The 18,663-nt window shown below is 37.4% G+C and overlaps 1 protein-coding gene across 1 annotated transcript in view; it reads right to left on the bottom strand.

Moving 5' to 3' along the window:
- Window positions 1–5,332: 5,332 nt before the first annotated feature.
- mrpl13 (mitochondrial ribosomal protein L13) overlaps window positions 5,333–18,663 on the bottom strand; it is a 28,839-nt gene continuing 15,508 nt past the window's right edge. Inside the window, exon 7 of the mRNA XM_003224824.4 lies at window positions 5,333–5,535. Coding sequence (XP_003224872.1) covers window positions 5,511–5,535 — 25 coding nt within the window. The 3' untranslated portion in view covers window positions 5,333–5,510. The remainder of the gene's footprint in view (window positions 5,536–18,663) is intronic.

Raw genomic sequence — 18,663 nt, 5'->3', positions numbered from 1 at the left:
TTCCCTCTTCTGTTGTATAGTTTTTCTAACAATTATATTTTGCCTTTCCACTGACTGAGCTTGAAGTGCATGCATGATTCTCCTTGTACATTTCCTAGTCTTATGAAGTAAATGGCTGTGTCTGTTTCTGTGTACTTTTCACCCACCAGTGCACATTGAAATGCTTTGTCCCAAGTGTTTGCCCAAGGAGATAATACTTCAAGTTGAGTTGAAAATATGCCAAACGCTTTTTTCTCACTATTAAATTGTTTTTCATATGCACTGACCAAGCAGCCATATCAGTATAAGGTCACATTTTGAAAATTTGTAAGTGCTTAGAAATATTGTTTAAACTTGACTTTTCTCTTCTAGAGATGAGACCCACAGGGATGTCCTACAAATGCTAGAAAATCCTTCTGGATACATGTTGGCATTCCTCTCTGTGTCTGTATGGATAAAGGGCAAAACATATTTGCACTGCTTTGGAAGGCTCTAAACACTACAGAAGTTTTCAAAAGTAGTGCTGTATCTTTGCAATGTTCCATAGAATGACAAGTAAGAATTAATATTATTTTTAAAGAATATTAATATACGGAAAATGTTTCCGGCACAGAAAACATTGCTGTCTGTGCAAAAGTACCACATGCATATTTTACTCAGAATAAATTTCAAACATCTTTTTTTTTTTTTGCAAACTATACCATTTTTCCAAGCTTCCTCACAGTGAGAAGAAATTTGCTGAAATTATGCACTGCTTTCAAGAATTTCAATTAGCAAAGTATTACACTCTTGGTGACAACAAATGACCAGTTTTAGATCAAAATTATTAATATGAAATCTGTCTTTTCTGCAGTTGAGCAATCTTAAAATGTACTGTTCATGAATTTCAGTGATTATCACCTAGTCATCATTTTCAGCATAATCTGCCAACTTTCCCATTTTATCTCAACTTGTGTTCATCCAGTGGTTTGCCACTTCACACCTGGATATTATATTCTTTTACAATGGCATCTCCCCTGCAAACAAAATTGCTGTCACCCCAGTGCAACCTGCTTAAAAGGTTGTTGTGAGCCATTTTCTATGGCCACATGTGTTTGCAGTCTGTCTATTCATTCTAGCATTGTTCTCGCTTACAGCCATATCATTCCTCCCATTCCCTTACAGTGAAGTCAGAGTATGTTGCAAATGTCAGGCGAGTGAAAGACTCCAATTATTGTTTCCCACTGACAAATTTATGTTAATGTTGGAATGGTATAGAATAATTAATTTTGATTACATTTCATGCTATGATGTATGCACATTCTTACTATGACATTCTTTGCCAGAAAATATGAAATTCTCAGGCTTCTGCAGAGCATATACATACGGTATAGGCTGGAGTCTTATTGAGCACTTGTAGAGTATAATAGTCCACTGGTGTAAATCCCAGAACTATGGCAAGGGCAGAGGTGGTGATGGTGGTGTGGACAAAAGCAAAGCTGCCCTTTGAACATCAGTCAGAAGGCACACTGGCTGCTATGTTGTCAAGGAACTGCTTGTTTGCATATCTATGTAAACTTAGGTTATGGTTACAGCCAGGAGTTTTATATTCTATTTATGAAATTCTCTTATTTTTGAGGTCAGCTTGAAGTTTTCTGGAAACATTCAAAATATAAATCTACTAATACTTTCTCAAGAAGTCAGTTCTGTTGGAATTAGTGAAGATTCTTTTATCAGACTATGGTAGGGAGTTGTTGATGGTTATGATTTTTCTTGAAACAATTCTAGTGGAAGTATGGACCTTAAGATTTGATTTCATTTTAGTTGCTGAGATAGTATGTATTTTAAAAGGTTAGAAAAGCTCTGACCTCCATTTCCTGTAATGGAGCCAACCCTAAATCTAAATCTTAAGGGGTAGGAAGCCAAATAGCGGAAATATGATTATTGTCTCTGAAGACTTTATGAGATCACAGGTTTTTTCGTAAATATTATATTGGAAGACAGTTACATGACTAAGTAATGTTGGGAACCTGAGGTTCCCAGACGCTGGCAGTCTAGAGCTCCCATAATTCCTGATTACTGGCCAAATTGGCTGAAAATGATGGGAACTAGTGTTCAGTCATATGTGGAGAGGCACAGGCTCTCCATCTGGCCTAAAGTTCTCTGATGATGTATCAACTTCTGCTTTCTTGGTAACTTCTATTTGCTGTATTTTTGGTTATCCTGCACAATTGCAGTAGCCTCTAAATGGCAGAATTGGTCATTCTTGTTTGCTAAAATATGGACATCCAATCAATAGAACAGTGGGAGTTGAAGGCCAGAACATCTCGGGACCCACAAGTTGAGAACCACTGCAATAGAAAGAATAAGGATGTAAGAAGCCTATGTCAGGTGACATAAAATGTTATCATTGTTCCTGAGGTTTGGTCTCTCCATTGGGTCCTTGACTAGTTTTGGTATGAGGAACAGGAACTGTATTTTCGATTATTTTGCTGGTCTACTTTGCAATTTGGGGGGACACTAGCTATTGTGCACTTGCCATTGCACAAAGGAGCATATACCACTTTCCAGGAAACTGATTTTTATGAGAACCAGCCGTGTGTAGTGATTTAAGCATTAGACTATGAATCTGAGGACCAGGGTTTGAATCCCTGCTTGATCATGGAAATCTACTCGATGACTTTGGACAGGTTATATTTCTCATCCTCAGAGGAGGATAAAAGCAAACACCCCCTAAAAAAAAGTGCCAATAAACCCCCATGAAACATGTCAATAAAACCTTAGGGGTGCCGTAAGTTGGAAGTGACTTGAAGTCACACAACACTACTTTGTACAGCTTTGTTTTGACTTACCTTTAGTGTGAAATCGTGATTCCCAATTTGATGAAATGTCCCAGATGCAAAACCTGGAAAACTTGATGATGCATCATAATATGGTGGGTGCAGTATATTTTTGTTACTATGCTGGAGACCAACTTAATACGGAGAATGAAACTTGAGTCCCTTTGTCGTCGTCTTATTCAAGAAAGACGTCTATACTCTTCTCTAAATGTCCTGAAACTGTGTTTAGCACTACTTGCTGTTGAAAATTTTTGTTGCTGCAAGAATGTGGTTTTAGAAACTTTACCAGTCATACCTCATATCCTGTCCAAGATCTTGACAGTGTGTATTTTAATAAGCCATTCCTCCATACACACTCCCTCCCCAAAACCAAATCATGAACTAATATTGCAGCTGGTGAGTCTTATGGAGTGAGGAAGATTTACATTAGATGAATATCTGCTCCATTAGCTATGCAGACTATATAATAAGAACTCCAGAAGCAGTATAAATCACACTACTTGACTGACTGGCAATAGACTTCATCCAATGATATCATGTGCTAGGTCTGTTGGGATTATTCCTAAATTAAAATGTTGCTAGATGGTATGGAGATATCACAACATTTTCACTTCAAAGTGATGTTTGTATAAAATAGGCACGATGACACAAGGCATAATTTGAACTAACAAATCTTGCTCCTAGCGGTTTGATATAGAAGGTATACAGCAAACACTATGGGTCACTGTACAGCAAGTTGGCGCAGCAATGTAAATAGGTACTTTCACACTCTGGAATTATTAATCTGATATGACTGTCTATGAGGTGATATATAAAGAATTTTACACGCTGCTAACACATCTGCTTCTAACAGAGCACTGAAGTCCAGGTATACCTTAGATAACAAAATAGATGTGTTCTTTGGCATTGCAGTCAGAATTCAGTATTGCATGTATGAATGCATAACCTGGAGTAACCAGATACTCCAGTCCGGTCAAGTAATTCCAAGAATCAAAAGACTATGCACAAGAAAACTGAAGTCTGGACGCGAAAGGGAAGTTTCTGCATGACAGCTGTGTGTTGTTGATAGGAAAAAGGGCAGGGGGTAAAAATGGCAAGTGGCTCGATAGATTCAGCATGAAGATTGGTAAAGTAATATGCCATTTTGGTGATGGGAAACAAGTTAATTTTATATACTAATTGAAGCACTAAGACTGCAACCATAAACATGTCTATTCAGAAGTAAATCTCAATGTGTTTAATGGATTTGGTCTCAGGTAAATGGGTATAGGATTGCAATCTAAACCTTTGCAGAGAGAATAAAATCCCTATGAACAATACATTATTTTGAATCAATTTCCTGCACGGTATGAAATACGTACTAGTTATAGTGATGCCACATAACCTTCCAGAATGACAAAAAATGTATTACTTATTTTTAACTCCCACTCTGTAATTCTGGCCAACAGTGTTAGACAAAAATGTGTCTCATATAACAAGAATTGATGCCAGAGTATTTGATATGGCTACAGGGAATGACTTTTAGAGTGTCAGAACTGAACTGTAAATTTATAGTCTTGACAACTATATTAACTCTCTGTAAAGAACTGACATCATAGGAAAACTGGATAACACAGAAGGAAAAAAAGTATGCCCTCTGATAAAGTCACTGACAATGCTCCCTGTAACCTAGTTTAAGAGGTTTCTTTGACATTTATACATGTGCCAAAGAGACAGATGTGTAGCTTCAAGCTTTCATCCAAATTTCAGTCATTTTCTTAATCCTAAGAGTTACAGATTTTACCATATGGACTAATAAACCGAAGCAAACGCAAAGCATTTAAAACATAAGGATGGGTAGTTGAACTACTTATTTCAAATGCCCAAGTTGGCAAGTCTATCTGAAGGGTCTCTCCAAAGATCAACAGCCAAAAGCTTGGAGACTGGCACAGATCTAAATGTGAGGCTAATTCTAGAGACCAGGGTTTGATTCCTTCCTCAGCAATGAAAACTCAGTGGGTAACCTTGGGGAAGCCACACACTCGCAGGGCCCAAAAATATGGGTGAAATAGGTGGGAGGTCATGGTCACTTCTTTTTTTCTTGAAAGGGAACAAAGATATGCATTCACTGCTCTGCACCTCGAGGAGGTGATGGATAGAGTTGAGGCTAACTGTGCCAGCCCTTTATTATTAATAGGCGTGGCACATACAGCAACCCACACCTTAAGGGAACGCATGTGCGAAAAGCTTTTACTGGAACAGGGCGCATAAAATGAAGTGCAAGATCACTGGTTAACTCCAGGCTTCAGCAGGGATATGGCAACAGCCAGCCTTCTTGCCCAAATGTTTTATGTATCATGTGGTGTATCTGCCATAAAATAAGGTCACCCAAAGGCCAGAATGTTATATGAAAATGTAGATATTCCAGTTATTTTTCAAAAAAGGATTTTTACTCTCACCATTTATTCCACCCCACCTACAAAAAAGAAGAGGCAGAAAGAAGATGACAAATTGAGTAACTGCTGTTTTTCTTTTAAAAAAGGAAAGAGTAGAAATGTTCTTCAGTCTCAAATTTATTTTATTTAACCAAACAATATTGACCACACCTGAAATTTTTTTACAATTTAAAGCGCGTAATTTAAACATTTATGCAAGTAACCAAACTGTAAAGTGCTGGGAACCTGAGGATAGAAGGTATGCAAGCTCCACATTCCAGTTTGTTATGCTCTCCCACTACCTTTGTCGAAAGTCTTTAGGCCTGTAAAAAAAAAAGATTGCAATAAATACGCTTTACAGAAACATTTTGTTGAGATACTCTAAATTGTAACTAGCTAGTATTTTCGAACCTTAATTAAACCTGAATGTCCACTGCTGTGGCCTTAGAAGCAGAGAAGAAACAGCAGGCCCAGCTTCATCATTCATAGGTCTGGAAGTACACGAAATACCCTGGCCTCCACCCCAACAGCTATTGCTGAGAAGAGACACAAAAAGGAAAAGGGGGAGGGGATTAGCCATGGCTAGACTTAATCCCCTCCCCCTTTTCCCTTTTATGACATGTCTTAATTTTTACTCTTGCAAATGTGTATAGCAAGGTAGTAAAGAACATACTGAAATGTGTTTTGATAGTATGTGTTTTATCATTTTGTAAATGATTCGTTGTTGGAAGTGATCTCTATGGGTGGGAATTGTATAGCCCATGTGCTGCATATGGCCTCCAGGGAGAGAGTCCAAGTGCAGACCTTCCTAGGCCAAATTGCCCTCTTTTTCCATATTATGGAAATTTTACACCCTTTATATGGTTGAAACATGTCAGCCGGGGGGGGGGGGGGGGAGTGTTTCCCCCCATGGCTCAAATGGCTACAGGAAGAGACAAAAATCACTTCCAGTTAACCCCAAAAAGCAGCAATGATTATATGCTGCAATGGTCTTTTTACCTGAAATTACAAGAGACAACTACTACAAACTGCAGAAACCATGAAGTGTAGGTTTCTAGTATGTTAGATAAGAAAAAATGGAAACAATTCACACCATGAAGTTTTCTAAACCCAAGATCATCATCATCATCATTTAATTACTTATTAATCGCCCTCCATCCACAATGCTCTAGGCGATTTACAAGATAAAATTGTAAAGGATAAAAATACATACATACAAATATTGATAAAATTAACATAGATTAAAAGCTCTAGTAAAGAGCCAGGTCTTGAGTGCTAGGGTAAAAGGCCCCAACTCACGCATGGCTCTCATATAGGGCAGCAAGGCATTCCATAAGGCAGGGGCAGAAATAGAAAAAGCTCTGCGCCTGGTCCTTTCCAAGTGCACTTCTCTAGGACCCGGTACATAAAGTAAGTCTTGTTGGGATGGTCGTTGCGACCTCCGATGATGGGAGAAGGAGAGACGGTCCCTAAGGTACGATGGGCCCTGGCCGTAAAGAGTTTTAAAGGTCAAAACTAGCATCTTATATAGACCACGGTAATCGGTTGGAAGCCAATACAGATGCTGCAGCACTGGTGTTATATGGCATTTCATGGGTGTTCTTGCCGCATTCTGAACAATACGGAACAAGATGAGAAGTTTCAAATTCCAAGGACCCCGAGTTTTCAGTTCTGGTGAGCAGATTGTACTTGCTAAAAAAATTAGTTAAGTATGCATATCTCAACTCATCAGCATATCATACAAATTCCCCAATGAAATGGAGACCAGAATCCTGCTGAGATTTACTTCCTTCCATGGAATGCTTACCAGACAATTGGCACATTTTACTTCTATTTATTTCATCAAGCACATCACTCTTCTCCAAAATTATGTGCCAAAATCTACTGATGTCATTAGTTTAGCATTACAATGGCACACTTTCTCCCAGTTTGTGATCATGCCCTCCCAGTGGAGTCATGTGTTGACAGACCAAGAATATAACAGTTTTCTATACATAGTCTCAAACATGGAAGACCAATTCAAGCTGCCCTCTGTAATTCTAATTATAATACTCTAGAGTAATTCCATTAACTCTAAATTTGGCCATTATTTAGAAATAATGAGTGTGAGGAAAAATTCACGGAATAATCATTGTACTAAGAGAAAGGCATACACCTGGAATAAAAAACCCTCATTATATATAAAACTGATGATCCCAGTGATCCCACTGAATGGGATAATACACATTAAAAACTGTTGGTTTCCAAATATTTTTCTGTTTGTATCAGAAAGTTTTCGAGTCTGGCTCATTTATAATTTCCTGCACCTCTGTTATTCCTTAACCAGGTAAAGATCATACACGATCAACAAACTTTATTAAATATCAATGTTAAAAAACAGCAGCAGTTCTGGGAAACAGGTTACAAAATGTAATAAAAGCAGTAATCCACCCAGCCCAGGCAGGTTTTACTTGTCGTAAGTTGGTAACATAAAACTAGTCACAAGTTCAATTGCTTTAAATTTTAGAAGACTGGAAACACCTGCCATTATTTGGCTTGATGCTGAAAAAAGTTTTGACAAAAATGACTGGCAATTAATTTTATAACCTTCTAGGAATTTGGTTTTCTGTCAGAATTCTTAAAATGAATCTGGATTTTTAAAAAACTTTCCTCTAGGTCAATAGTAAGCACTAATGGGATATTTTCCTTTTTTCACCTATAGAGGGGAATAGGACTGAGATGTGCTCTATCTCCCTTGATATTATGTTTTGATCCTTTAACATACGTACTTAAAATGTGGCAATCTCTGGGTTCATACAGGAGTATAAGACAGAACTCATTGCTGATGATATTTTGTTGTTTATTTATAAATCAGAATTTTGTTTCTCAATGTTGCTAAAATTAATCAAAAATTGTGGTCCACTTTCTGCCTACAATGTCAGAGGTTATGGCTTTTGACACTCCACCCAAATAGTCTGCAAATGGTAATTTTGTTGGTTTCCAGGAACTTTTCGATATTTAGGTATATTTAGTTTCTTTGGATATTACGCAAATTTAAACGACTGAGCAGCAGCAGCATTAACCTGAATCTGCAGAACCATCTCTTGATTTGAACAGATGGGCATCATCTGAATTATAGTTTAAGATACATAAGATGAATTTTTTCCATGATATTCAAGATATCTTACTGTATCAAGGTTATTTTCAGAAAATGGATAATTCAGAAAATTGATATCAGGATCCTCACTTCTCCTTTTTTCACTCAAAAGAATACTTTTGAGAAAGTGCCTGTTTCACGGATTTGAATATAGAGTGTAATACATATTTTTTGACTTGATTGGTTTGTATACTTTGAATCAATGGATACTTCCAGATCAAGAATTATTGAAATTTTCATTATTGCAGTTCATGCCTCAGTTATCTATTGCTGCACTAAGGCAATAATTTCAACTTCTGTTGCTATTTATATTTCAACCATTAGTTTCAAGTAATTAAAGCATTCTAGTTGTGATGGAAGCATTAGCTATACTCTGAGAAACTGAAATCCATGTTTCTAGTTTGGAAATATGTGTGGTTTAATTTAGTCTGACCAGCCATGCCACTAGGATGGTAGAGGCAGGTCTCTTCTCCCCAACATCTGGAATATGACACTTCACACTGGAGATGCTGGGAACTAAATATGTCACTTTCTGCACACAAAGCATCTAAGTCTACCTTTGTACTTCAGGTCTGGTTCCTCTGGTTCCATGTCAGGGCTCAGCAAATGGGCATCTTATTAACAAGATAGCTATTATTCCATTTTGGATCTTAACTACATGAAAGATGTATAAAAACTGTGCTCTCTCTTATACAAGCAAATAGCACCTAGATAAATAAATTATAATAAAGTTTTGTAACAACTACAGGAAAACCATAATTTAGTTTCTGCAACCTCAAAGGTTAAAAAGTGATCCATGAACTGAGAAAGACCATTGCCAGAGGAAATGATGGAGCACCAGGCTAAGAAGATACTTCCAGACAAGATGAACCAAAAGCCGAACACATAAAGACAGTTTCCGATGTTCCATTTTTTTAAAAAATGTCTGCCAAACCCAAGCATTTCTTTGCCAAGTGCAATGCTTTTAAGAAAGCACTACTAAAACATCTCTCCCTTGTTAAAACTTATTTATGAGGGGTGAAAACATACATTCAAGGAATTTGCTGTAGAAAGTGCTCTAATGAATGAAAGAAAACTATAGTAGTTTTCCATTAATAGGTTCGGCGGTCAGTGTAAGAGTCTGCTTTTTGCAAATCCACAGGCACTGCATTCCAACTTTGGTGGCCATTTTTTGCCTAGCAATGCTCTGCAGACAAAAAACTGGGGTTTGGCTCATACTGTAAGAAATAAGAACAACATTATCTGGCCTGGGGAGAAGTAATGGGAAGGGGTGGCAGCTTTTATTCTTTAACAGCACAGTAAGCAGACTTAACAAGACTCTGCAGCCTTTCAAAACGTGGTCTAGTCTCACATTATTTCAATGCCAACCAGCAGGAGAGATTCCAAGTCTTGAAATGTGATGTATATAATGCCAGAAAACATGGGGCAAGGGAGCACAAATGGGACGTAAAATAGACCTGCCACCAATTCAGATTCCTGTTTGGTACTGAATCAACCCTGTACTTACTATTTTATGCATTTATATATGATAACAGAAGCCTGTGGGTCTTTTCCAAAGACAACCCATTGCATTTAAATTCCACTTAAATTAAAAAAAACCCCAAGACCCTGAAAGTAATATGTGGGGCTTAATCCAATTGAATTAAATTTAAGTGTCATTGAAATAAATCCAATAAACCTTTTCTGAATCATGATATGGACTATTAGAATATAAAGTCCCTTCCAGACTATATGTTTAATGTAAACTAAGCTTACATTAAACAATATGCAATTGACGGAGAGCTTCAGGTGTTTCCCATCCAGCTCAGCTTCTTCAGAATATTTTGCAAGTAGCAGCACTGAACTAAACTATGAACTCTTCAAGTTGCTGCAGGGAACTGAGAGAGACATTTTGTAAACTCTGCAGTTCTTAAATTTGATGGAAAAATGTCCAAACTATTAGAATTACATGTGTTCCGTCCCACTTCACTTTAGTGTTACCTATTCCAATCTTGGACCTCCTGCAACATGGTATAACAACACTCAACATTTTGAAACGACATTTCCCCCTTTGCCTGCAGGGCATACTCCATTCTCATCAGTGGAAAAGTAAAGTCCATCTATATTGTGAGTGGCAGGCCTTCATCCCCTCCTTGCTGTAGCTGAGGCTGACTTTTCTGACAAGCTTTAAGCTTCTATCAGCACTGTATGAGGTCAGTGCCTTACAGCTAACATACTGTTAGCAGTATATACCAATAATCTGACATAAAGGTATGTGTAATGGGGCAAACACAAAGTTGAAAAAGGCACTAATGAGTTTGAACTCCAGTTTGCGTCAATCAGTGAGAATTTTTTCCAGACATGGAATCAACACAGGCAGCATCAGAATCTCTTGGAAGAGTTCAGACAGAAGGCTCCTTCTACATCCATCCCTTATGAAGGCTTTCTTACAGAAATACATTCAATTACTCCTGATGCTTTTCAGCAATATATCAATGTTGCTGGCACCCAGCAGTGTTTCTCTGTGGTCTTTGAGGATTAGAGTTCAGTGTGAGGGGCTAACCCCCCTCCCTTATAATCCCATCCTGCTGATCTGTACATTTTGCAGCTGTGCATTTCTGACTGTTCAGTATTTGGTGACTGATTGGCCTCTCACTCTATTTTATTATTACTCACTTACAAAACTGTAATATGTACTAGCAAATATAATGTGTGTTTTGATTGTAAAGGTGCCTGGTAGCATTATTCTGAAACTTCCTCTGTGAGTGTTGGATCAGAAACAGCAGAGGAAAAAATACCAAAGAACTACTCTGGGATTTTTCTTTAATGGGCAGGTTAATGATTTAGTATTTGCAAATTTAAATTTATGCCCTACCCACCTGCCAAAATACAACTTGAGCTGTCTCACAATAAATATCAAATATTTATTGTGTTTAAATATTTAAAAATAGTAAATGGAAATGTGGTCTGAGAATAACCTGTTCTGTTCCCTGGGTAAGATCTCCATTGCAACTAACAAAAACAATGGCTATGAAAATGATGACTGTCAGCATGAACATTGGTCTGCGTTTTGGAAAACAGGGTTCAAATACGTGGCCACCCATGGAAACCCACTGAATGACCCTGGGCAAGGCACATTTTCTCAGCCTCAGGAGAAGGCAAAGGCAGCCCCTCTCTGGACAAATATTGCCAAGAAACCCCCATGATAGGGTATCCATGAATTAGAAACAACTTGAAAGCATACATCAGCAACAAATGAAAACAATATTATCCTTGACAACTGAGACAATGATGAAGGGCCAATGCAGCCCATGTTCTAGCATTTAGACTACATACTGGCACAAGGGTCCGGATTTCATGGAGAGCCAGAACAAACTACAGAAGAAATGGAAAAAGTCCTGTCCAACAAGTATACAGGGGAAAAAAACTTTGAAATAAATTATTCAAATCTTTTATAATGTGGTGTGTGGTCCTAAAAATTGTAAGTTTCTTGTAGTCTTCTGATCCACTTACAACCTAATATGGAACTTAAGTGCTAACTTTCTCCCTTATACTGAATGGTCTAGATCAGAGGTTCTCAAACTGTGCACCGCGGAGTCCCTGGGGTTCTGTGGGTGATAGTCAAGGGCTCCGCTGTGCCATGCTACTTCCTGCCTCCTCCTCTTTCCTCCTCCTGAGAAATCCCTCACTGCCCAGACTCTTTACCTTGCCGCCTGGACTCTTTCTCCCACCTCCCTCACTGCCCAGACTCTCTTTATCGCTACCCAGATCCCCCCTCCACTATCTTTGCTTCCAAAACCCCATTCCCTCCACTGCTCAGAGGGTATCTTGATTGTGTTTTTCCTGCATGGCAGAAGGGGGTTTTACTGGATGGCCTCTGGGGTGTCTATTGTTGTTATTATTGTTATTATTATTATTATTATTATTACTACTACTACTACTACTACTACAAGGGCTGATTGGCCATCTGTTGGTGGTGATTTCACTGTGTTTTTCCTGCATGGCAGAAGGGGGTTGGACTGGATGGCCACAGGGGTCTTCCACTGAAATACTCTTAAGTTTATGTTAGTTAAAATTGTTCTTCATTTAAAATATGGTATTGTTCTCTCTCCCCCCTCCCTTTTTTTTTTGCAATGTGTGAATTAGTTCACATAAACACTCTCCATCCATCTGCCACTGGCCCAGCCCATGCCTGATATATATAATATAATATATTATTATTATTATTGTTATTATTATTGTATGACACAGCAAACAAGATAGATATGCTGGATTTTGTTTCACAAAATCACAAGTCGAACACTTCCCAAGTGTTGCTGTTATTGTTATTATTATTAACTGCATTTCTATACTGCTTATCTCACCCCTGGGGGGACTCAAAGCGGTTTACAACATAATAAATGGCAAAATTCAATGCCATATATATATATATATATATATATATATATATATATATATATACACACACACACACACATATACATATACATACATACATACATACACACACACACACACACACACACACACATACATACACATATACACACACACACACATACATATATACACACACACACCACACATTTAAATAAAAAACATGCAACTGTAGATTAAAACAATTAAAACTATAAAACATCAAACATAAACATATGTATGAAACATGTTACAGCAATTAACATAGGTCCCTTCTCTACCCCCACCACCATCCACCATCTCCCTCTCCATAGAGTTTCAACCTATCTTTATATACCCTCCCTGCTCCCCCAGGGAGCAAGATGGTGGAGGCCCTCGATGGCTCATATAATATAATATAAAACATTTCTTGGGGCTTCATGAGAAACTTTTGCTTCAAAAAGGGCTCCACAGCTGAAAAGGTTTGAGAACCCCTGGTCTAGATAGGTTTTACAGGTAATCAATACCCAAGATATTTTTGGAGAATATGAATTTTAGACTGGAATGGTAGAAATGACGCTCCAAACATGTGCATATAATATAAACACAATTGTTTAGATCTCAGTGTTGTATGTTAGGTGGAAATGGAACAGACTATCTCTCAACTAAGGTTGAGAGATCAGAAGCCCTCAAACTTTTTAAGCCGGGGCCGGTTCATGATTACTCAGATTTTTTTTTGGGGGGGGGGGGGGGAACTATAGTCTGAAAAAAATCATGAATGAATTCCTATGCACACTGCACATATCTTACTTGTAATGCAAAAAATGAAAGAACAATACAATATTTAAAATAAAGAACAATTTAAACCAACATAAACTTACCAGTGTTTCAGTGGTAAGTATGGGCCTACTTTTGGCTGACGAGATAATCAAGTTAATTAGGATTGTTGTTGTTGTGTGCCTTCAAGTTGTTTCCGACTTAGACCAACCCTAAGTCTAAAGATTAGGGTGGGGTGGGTAAATTACATCGGAGGGCCGCATTCGGTCTGTGGGTCTAAGTTTGGGAACCCCTGCACAAGATTGTATGTTTATGTCCCGCAGTCCTAATCCCTATAGTCCTGAAGCAATTTCCAATAGTTGTTTGGAAGGAAAACTGATGAACTTTAACCACAGCTCCCAGTGCTGCCAGTGTATTAATTAATCCTATCTACAACTGAAGCCAGGAAGGGAAAACCTGTTATCTTGCAGATGATCCTATTAGGCTGCATTATTTCTGACCGATCTGAATGTCAAGAAAAACAAAATATAATTTTCTTCATGATCCAGAAATCAGCCAGCCCATCACTTTGGTTTGGCCTATTCGTTTTTTCAGTTAAGAGTTGAGCACTTAAAATCTGTCTATAAAAACCCTCATACAAATAGAAGATCTGAGTTATTATTAGCTGATGACAGCAATAAAATGCTACTGCTTATCTCATAGGCTTACTTAATAAAAATGTTTTCAGTGAGTTATCTAACGTTCTGTTTCACTTCTTGGCATATAATTACCAAGCAGGATAAATGAAAAATCCTTTTATTGTATTAGACTTCATATTTTACAAATCATTCCTTCAAATTTATGGGTAGACAAAAAGAATGAGAACAACGAAAAGTTTGTTATGAAAGACAAAAACTCAGTGTTGAGTTGCTATCTATCTACATTTCTATATCTAGCAATATTACCAGTTATGCATTATACTGAAACTACTGAGATTTATAAAACATTTTTCATCAAAGTATAAATCTACTATATTAGACTGGACCCATCTGCTGAAATCTACCTAGTTCACCCACTATGGCTCTTCAGACAAAATAGCATTTCTCTGTAACCCAAGTATTCTTTCAGATAATACTCTTACTTTTTTAAAAAATATGTCCAATTTAAAAATAAATATGGGTTTCTCATTTATATCAGAACATATCTTCTGTCTCATTGTTCCTTCTTTGCTGGTATTTATTCCACAAATGGCCGTTTAATATCTCACAACCTCCTATGCTCTTCTACCTGAAAGATCCTTATTTCCACAATTGTGGTATTTCCCATACAGTACAACCATGAAAATAGCCTTTTTATGCAACCAGTTGCTGTCCTTGGTTGCTCTTCAACCAAGATATGAGAACCAGCCAGCCAACCAGTAGATAATGGCCAAAACAGCAATGTTATACAGTTATGGGCCAGCAGTGACCTTTTCATGTGGAACACATGACTCTCAGATCCTCTATCTAAGTACAACGAAGTTCTAAAAACATATTGGGAGAAAGTCACTATATTACAACATAAACATGTCCCACCCTCTGGTGAATTGTTTAACCTACATGAATTTGTTTCCTTCAAATCCTTCTAGATTAATTTAATCATAGCACTATGTAGAAGAAGTTTGCTATTTCTATACAGCGCTAAGCATTATTACAGCTATAATTTAAAGTGGGGAAAAGGGTTTTAAAGAACAGTGTGATATTAAGGGGGGCATTTCAAGAAATTGGATTAAGTTTAAACAGCTGAAGGGATTAAATGTGGATTTGCTGACCTCTGAGGTTTAGAAAAACGTCTTCATATTAGAACACTATTTCTGTCAGTTTGGCACCAAGCCACCGGGCAAAGTTTGGAGCTTAAAGAGAAAGCAAGCCTCTCTTTTAGAGAACCTGATTATTTGTTTAATGCTACTTGAGGGGAAAATCAATTCCATTCAAATATAGTTTATTTTGTTATTTTCTAGGTCTTGATTGGCTTCTGCATTTATGAACATTTCTTTAATTTTCTCCATTGTAAAACCTCCCGTTAAAAAGTTAGGCAGGGAATTCAAAGTTCTTACTGACACCTGTACTTAATGCAATGTCATTGGGAAGGTTATTCACAGAATATTTCATAGAATCATAGAGTTGGAAGAGACCGCAAGAGCCATCCAGTTTGACCCCTGTCATTCAGGAATAAACAAGGCTTAAAAATAAAGGACAAACCAATTTGGATCCAGCTTTAGCAGATTTGACAGAAAATGTATTAGGTCCTGATTAAACTCAAATTAATTTACTCCCTGCTGGTGATAGCACTGTGAAGTCAAATTGCTTTTAATTTTGCTGTCTGGGGGATATCTGCATTTATGATGAAAAAGAGACCAGAAAGCATGGGATAGGGAGACATTTCCACTGGTTTTAGTGTGAACAGATGTTCGGAATGGGCAGTCTTGTTTTTGTTTTGGCATCTCTTTGCTCCTCCCAACCATACCCCTGATCAAATTGTATTTCTGGCCAAAATGGGAGGATTCCTCCTTTGTTGAAAACGTTTTTGTAAATTATTTTAAAAACTTGGAAATATCTGGGGGGAGGGATTGTAGGGGGAAGAGTTGGTTCATGGTGAATTTAAAGCAAGCAAGCAAGCAAGAATTCCAGGCATAAATATGGTGCTGATCAATGACACAATAGAAAAAAAAAGCTTTGTCAGTCCAGGTCCTAAAGTCTGGTTAGCTGGATCATATGGAAGGGTCCTCGCTATTGGGTCAAGGTCATGAAATAATTAGCTTTGTTTTCCTTCCCAGATGTATTTTTGCTCATTTCTTTTGTGTGTGTGTGTGTGTGTTCTAGCAGTCTTTTGATACAGTGCTTAATTTCTGAATTCCCTTTGGGGATTACTTTAAGAAAACACTATTTTATCAATTGTTTTGATGTATTTCACAAGCATTTTCTCAACAATAAGCTTAGTAAAAATGTAGGCAAATATTATCCTGTATACTGCAAATATCAGGTTCAAGAGGAGAGAATGGCAGTTTGTCTAGTATCACCCAGGCAATTCACAACTGAGGTGAAATCTAAACCACAACAGCTTGATTCACAGACATGATATTCCATAACACAGCTACCACCTGTACTTACTTAGAAAGGCGTATTGCCATTCTAACAATAAAAAGCACCAAGAATATGATAAAAAAAACACTGGCTCTAGAAAGTCTGTGAAGTAGTACTTAATCATACTTTTTCTGAATGAATAAAACAGGTCTGATATGTAGGATACTCCTAAGGAAGTATTTAGAAAGATATGACTACCCCTGAGGCAAGTCATTTTCATTCTTGCCCTTTCTCAGGCAGCTGGAGTGAAGGGGTCTGTAATTTTCCACTTGAAGCGGCGCCTAATATTCACAACTGAAGACAGGCAGTTTTCATGCACATTTGACTAATTATAAGCTGTACCATTAAGTACCATTTTCATGCTTCACACCACATGGCATTTCTCTGTGTTAAACAGCTGGCTCCATCTAACCCCCTTAGTTGTGGTGATAACAGACTCCAACATCACAGGATAAAACTGCAAAAGTTTAAGATTAGTAGGATTTTGTGAAAATCCCCACTGGCTTTCATTTTAGCAAGTATTAGCATCAATTTTGCGGGCATTTTAAGACACATTCTAAACTAGGCTGAGAACTAGTGTTACCAACTGCTCCCTCTTTTCCTTCTCCACCGATTCCTGTTGCTTCTCAATGTTGGGTTACTTTATGCGCAATTGGTTCACTGTTATTTTACAATTGGGGGTCAAGTGATCTCCCCCTTTCTCATCAGAAGAAAGAAAAACTTTCAGACCTTTCACTTTCTCCTCTTTTGAATTAGAACAGATTATTTAATATTTCGCAAGCAGAAATGTTCTCAAAGAATCTCAAGGTAGTTGTTCTTAACAGCTAGACAAATTTCATTCTGAAAAGGAGGACAGTGTGCACTTTTCTTTAATATCAAAGCAGATCCCAGTAGGGCTCCTAGCACATATCTAAGTAACTACTATGTTCTGGACCAATCCAGTCCCCCAGTTGATTTCCATCCTTCTAGGGCAATTTTCAAGAAAAAAGTATTTATTCAGACAAGAAGGAAAGAGAAGAAAAAAGCAATCAAACAGTGGGTAGCAAGAAACAAACAGTTTTAAATTAATAATGGTGGATTCTTTAATTCACTGCCTCAGTCATCACCATCTTTAATAAAATATTTGGATCCTGAAATATGGATAAATTAACTTATGCAACATTACACAAATCTACATATGTTTGGCATTGTTTATTGACAATCCCAGACTTCTGAACAGACATAGACAGATTATTTTTACTGTTCAAAATATTTTATGTGTGTTGTCACAATCCTTAGAAAATAGCTACATATTCTTATTTTAAAAACTGTTGACGGGAGGTTAGCCCAAGAGAAGAAAACCTTGCTTAAGGCCCAGTAGTTGTAGAAAGATTTGGAAATATTTTGATCCACAGTCTTAGCCAGTAAGTCACATCAGCTAATAATATGAAGCACAAAATACTTGAGTGTCAAGACAAATGGTTTAGACACCTGGACTGTCATGGAATGTTTCATTGGTTCAAGGTTAGCAGACTGGAAAGTTCTGCTTGCAAAAGGAATGGGTTTAAATTAACTGAGTGGGCACAGAACAGAGGATTCCTCTTCAGACTTTCTTGTAATGTCTCTTTTTGTCTGATACAGACTACTGGAACAAATGAGAGCCTCCTTTGTACTCAATAATTTCCAGATGCAATTACTTTGCACCCTGTAATAAGTTACAAATAGATACACTATAAATAGCATTTCAAAGGGCAACCTTTGTTTTGTTACCCTAGTGACTTCTTGGTATCACAGATTTTTAAAACAACTATTTCTCATATGAAAGCAGGATATTATATTTTACAAGGATACAGTTAGGTTTATAAAGGTATTCTGAGGACAGACACTAGGTAAGTCCTCTCTTCAAAGATTTTCCTATTATTGGAATTTCACACTTCATTCAAAAACATGAACAAATGAACAAAGAACAATGCAAGAAGGAACATGCCTATATACCTCATGTGCTTCCAAAGAAAAAATTGCAACACCAGCATTCTTAGAACATTCTTAGCAACTTCAAGATGAACATAGAAGCAAAGGTATCA

Source organism: Anolis carolinensis, chromosome 4, assembly GCF_035594765.1.
Source record: "Anolis carolinensis isolate JA03-04 chromosome 4, rAnoCar3.1.pri, whole genome shotgun sequence".
NCBI classification, from domain to species: Eukaryota; Metazoa; Chordata; class Lepidosauria; order Squamata; family Dactyloidae; genus Anolis; species Anolis carolinensis.
This window is presented reverse-complemented; position numbering and strand designations above follow the sequence as displayed.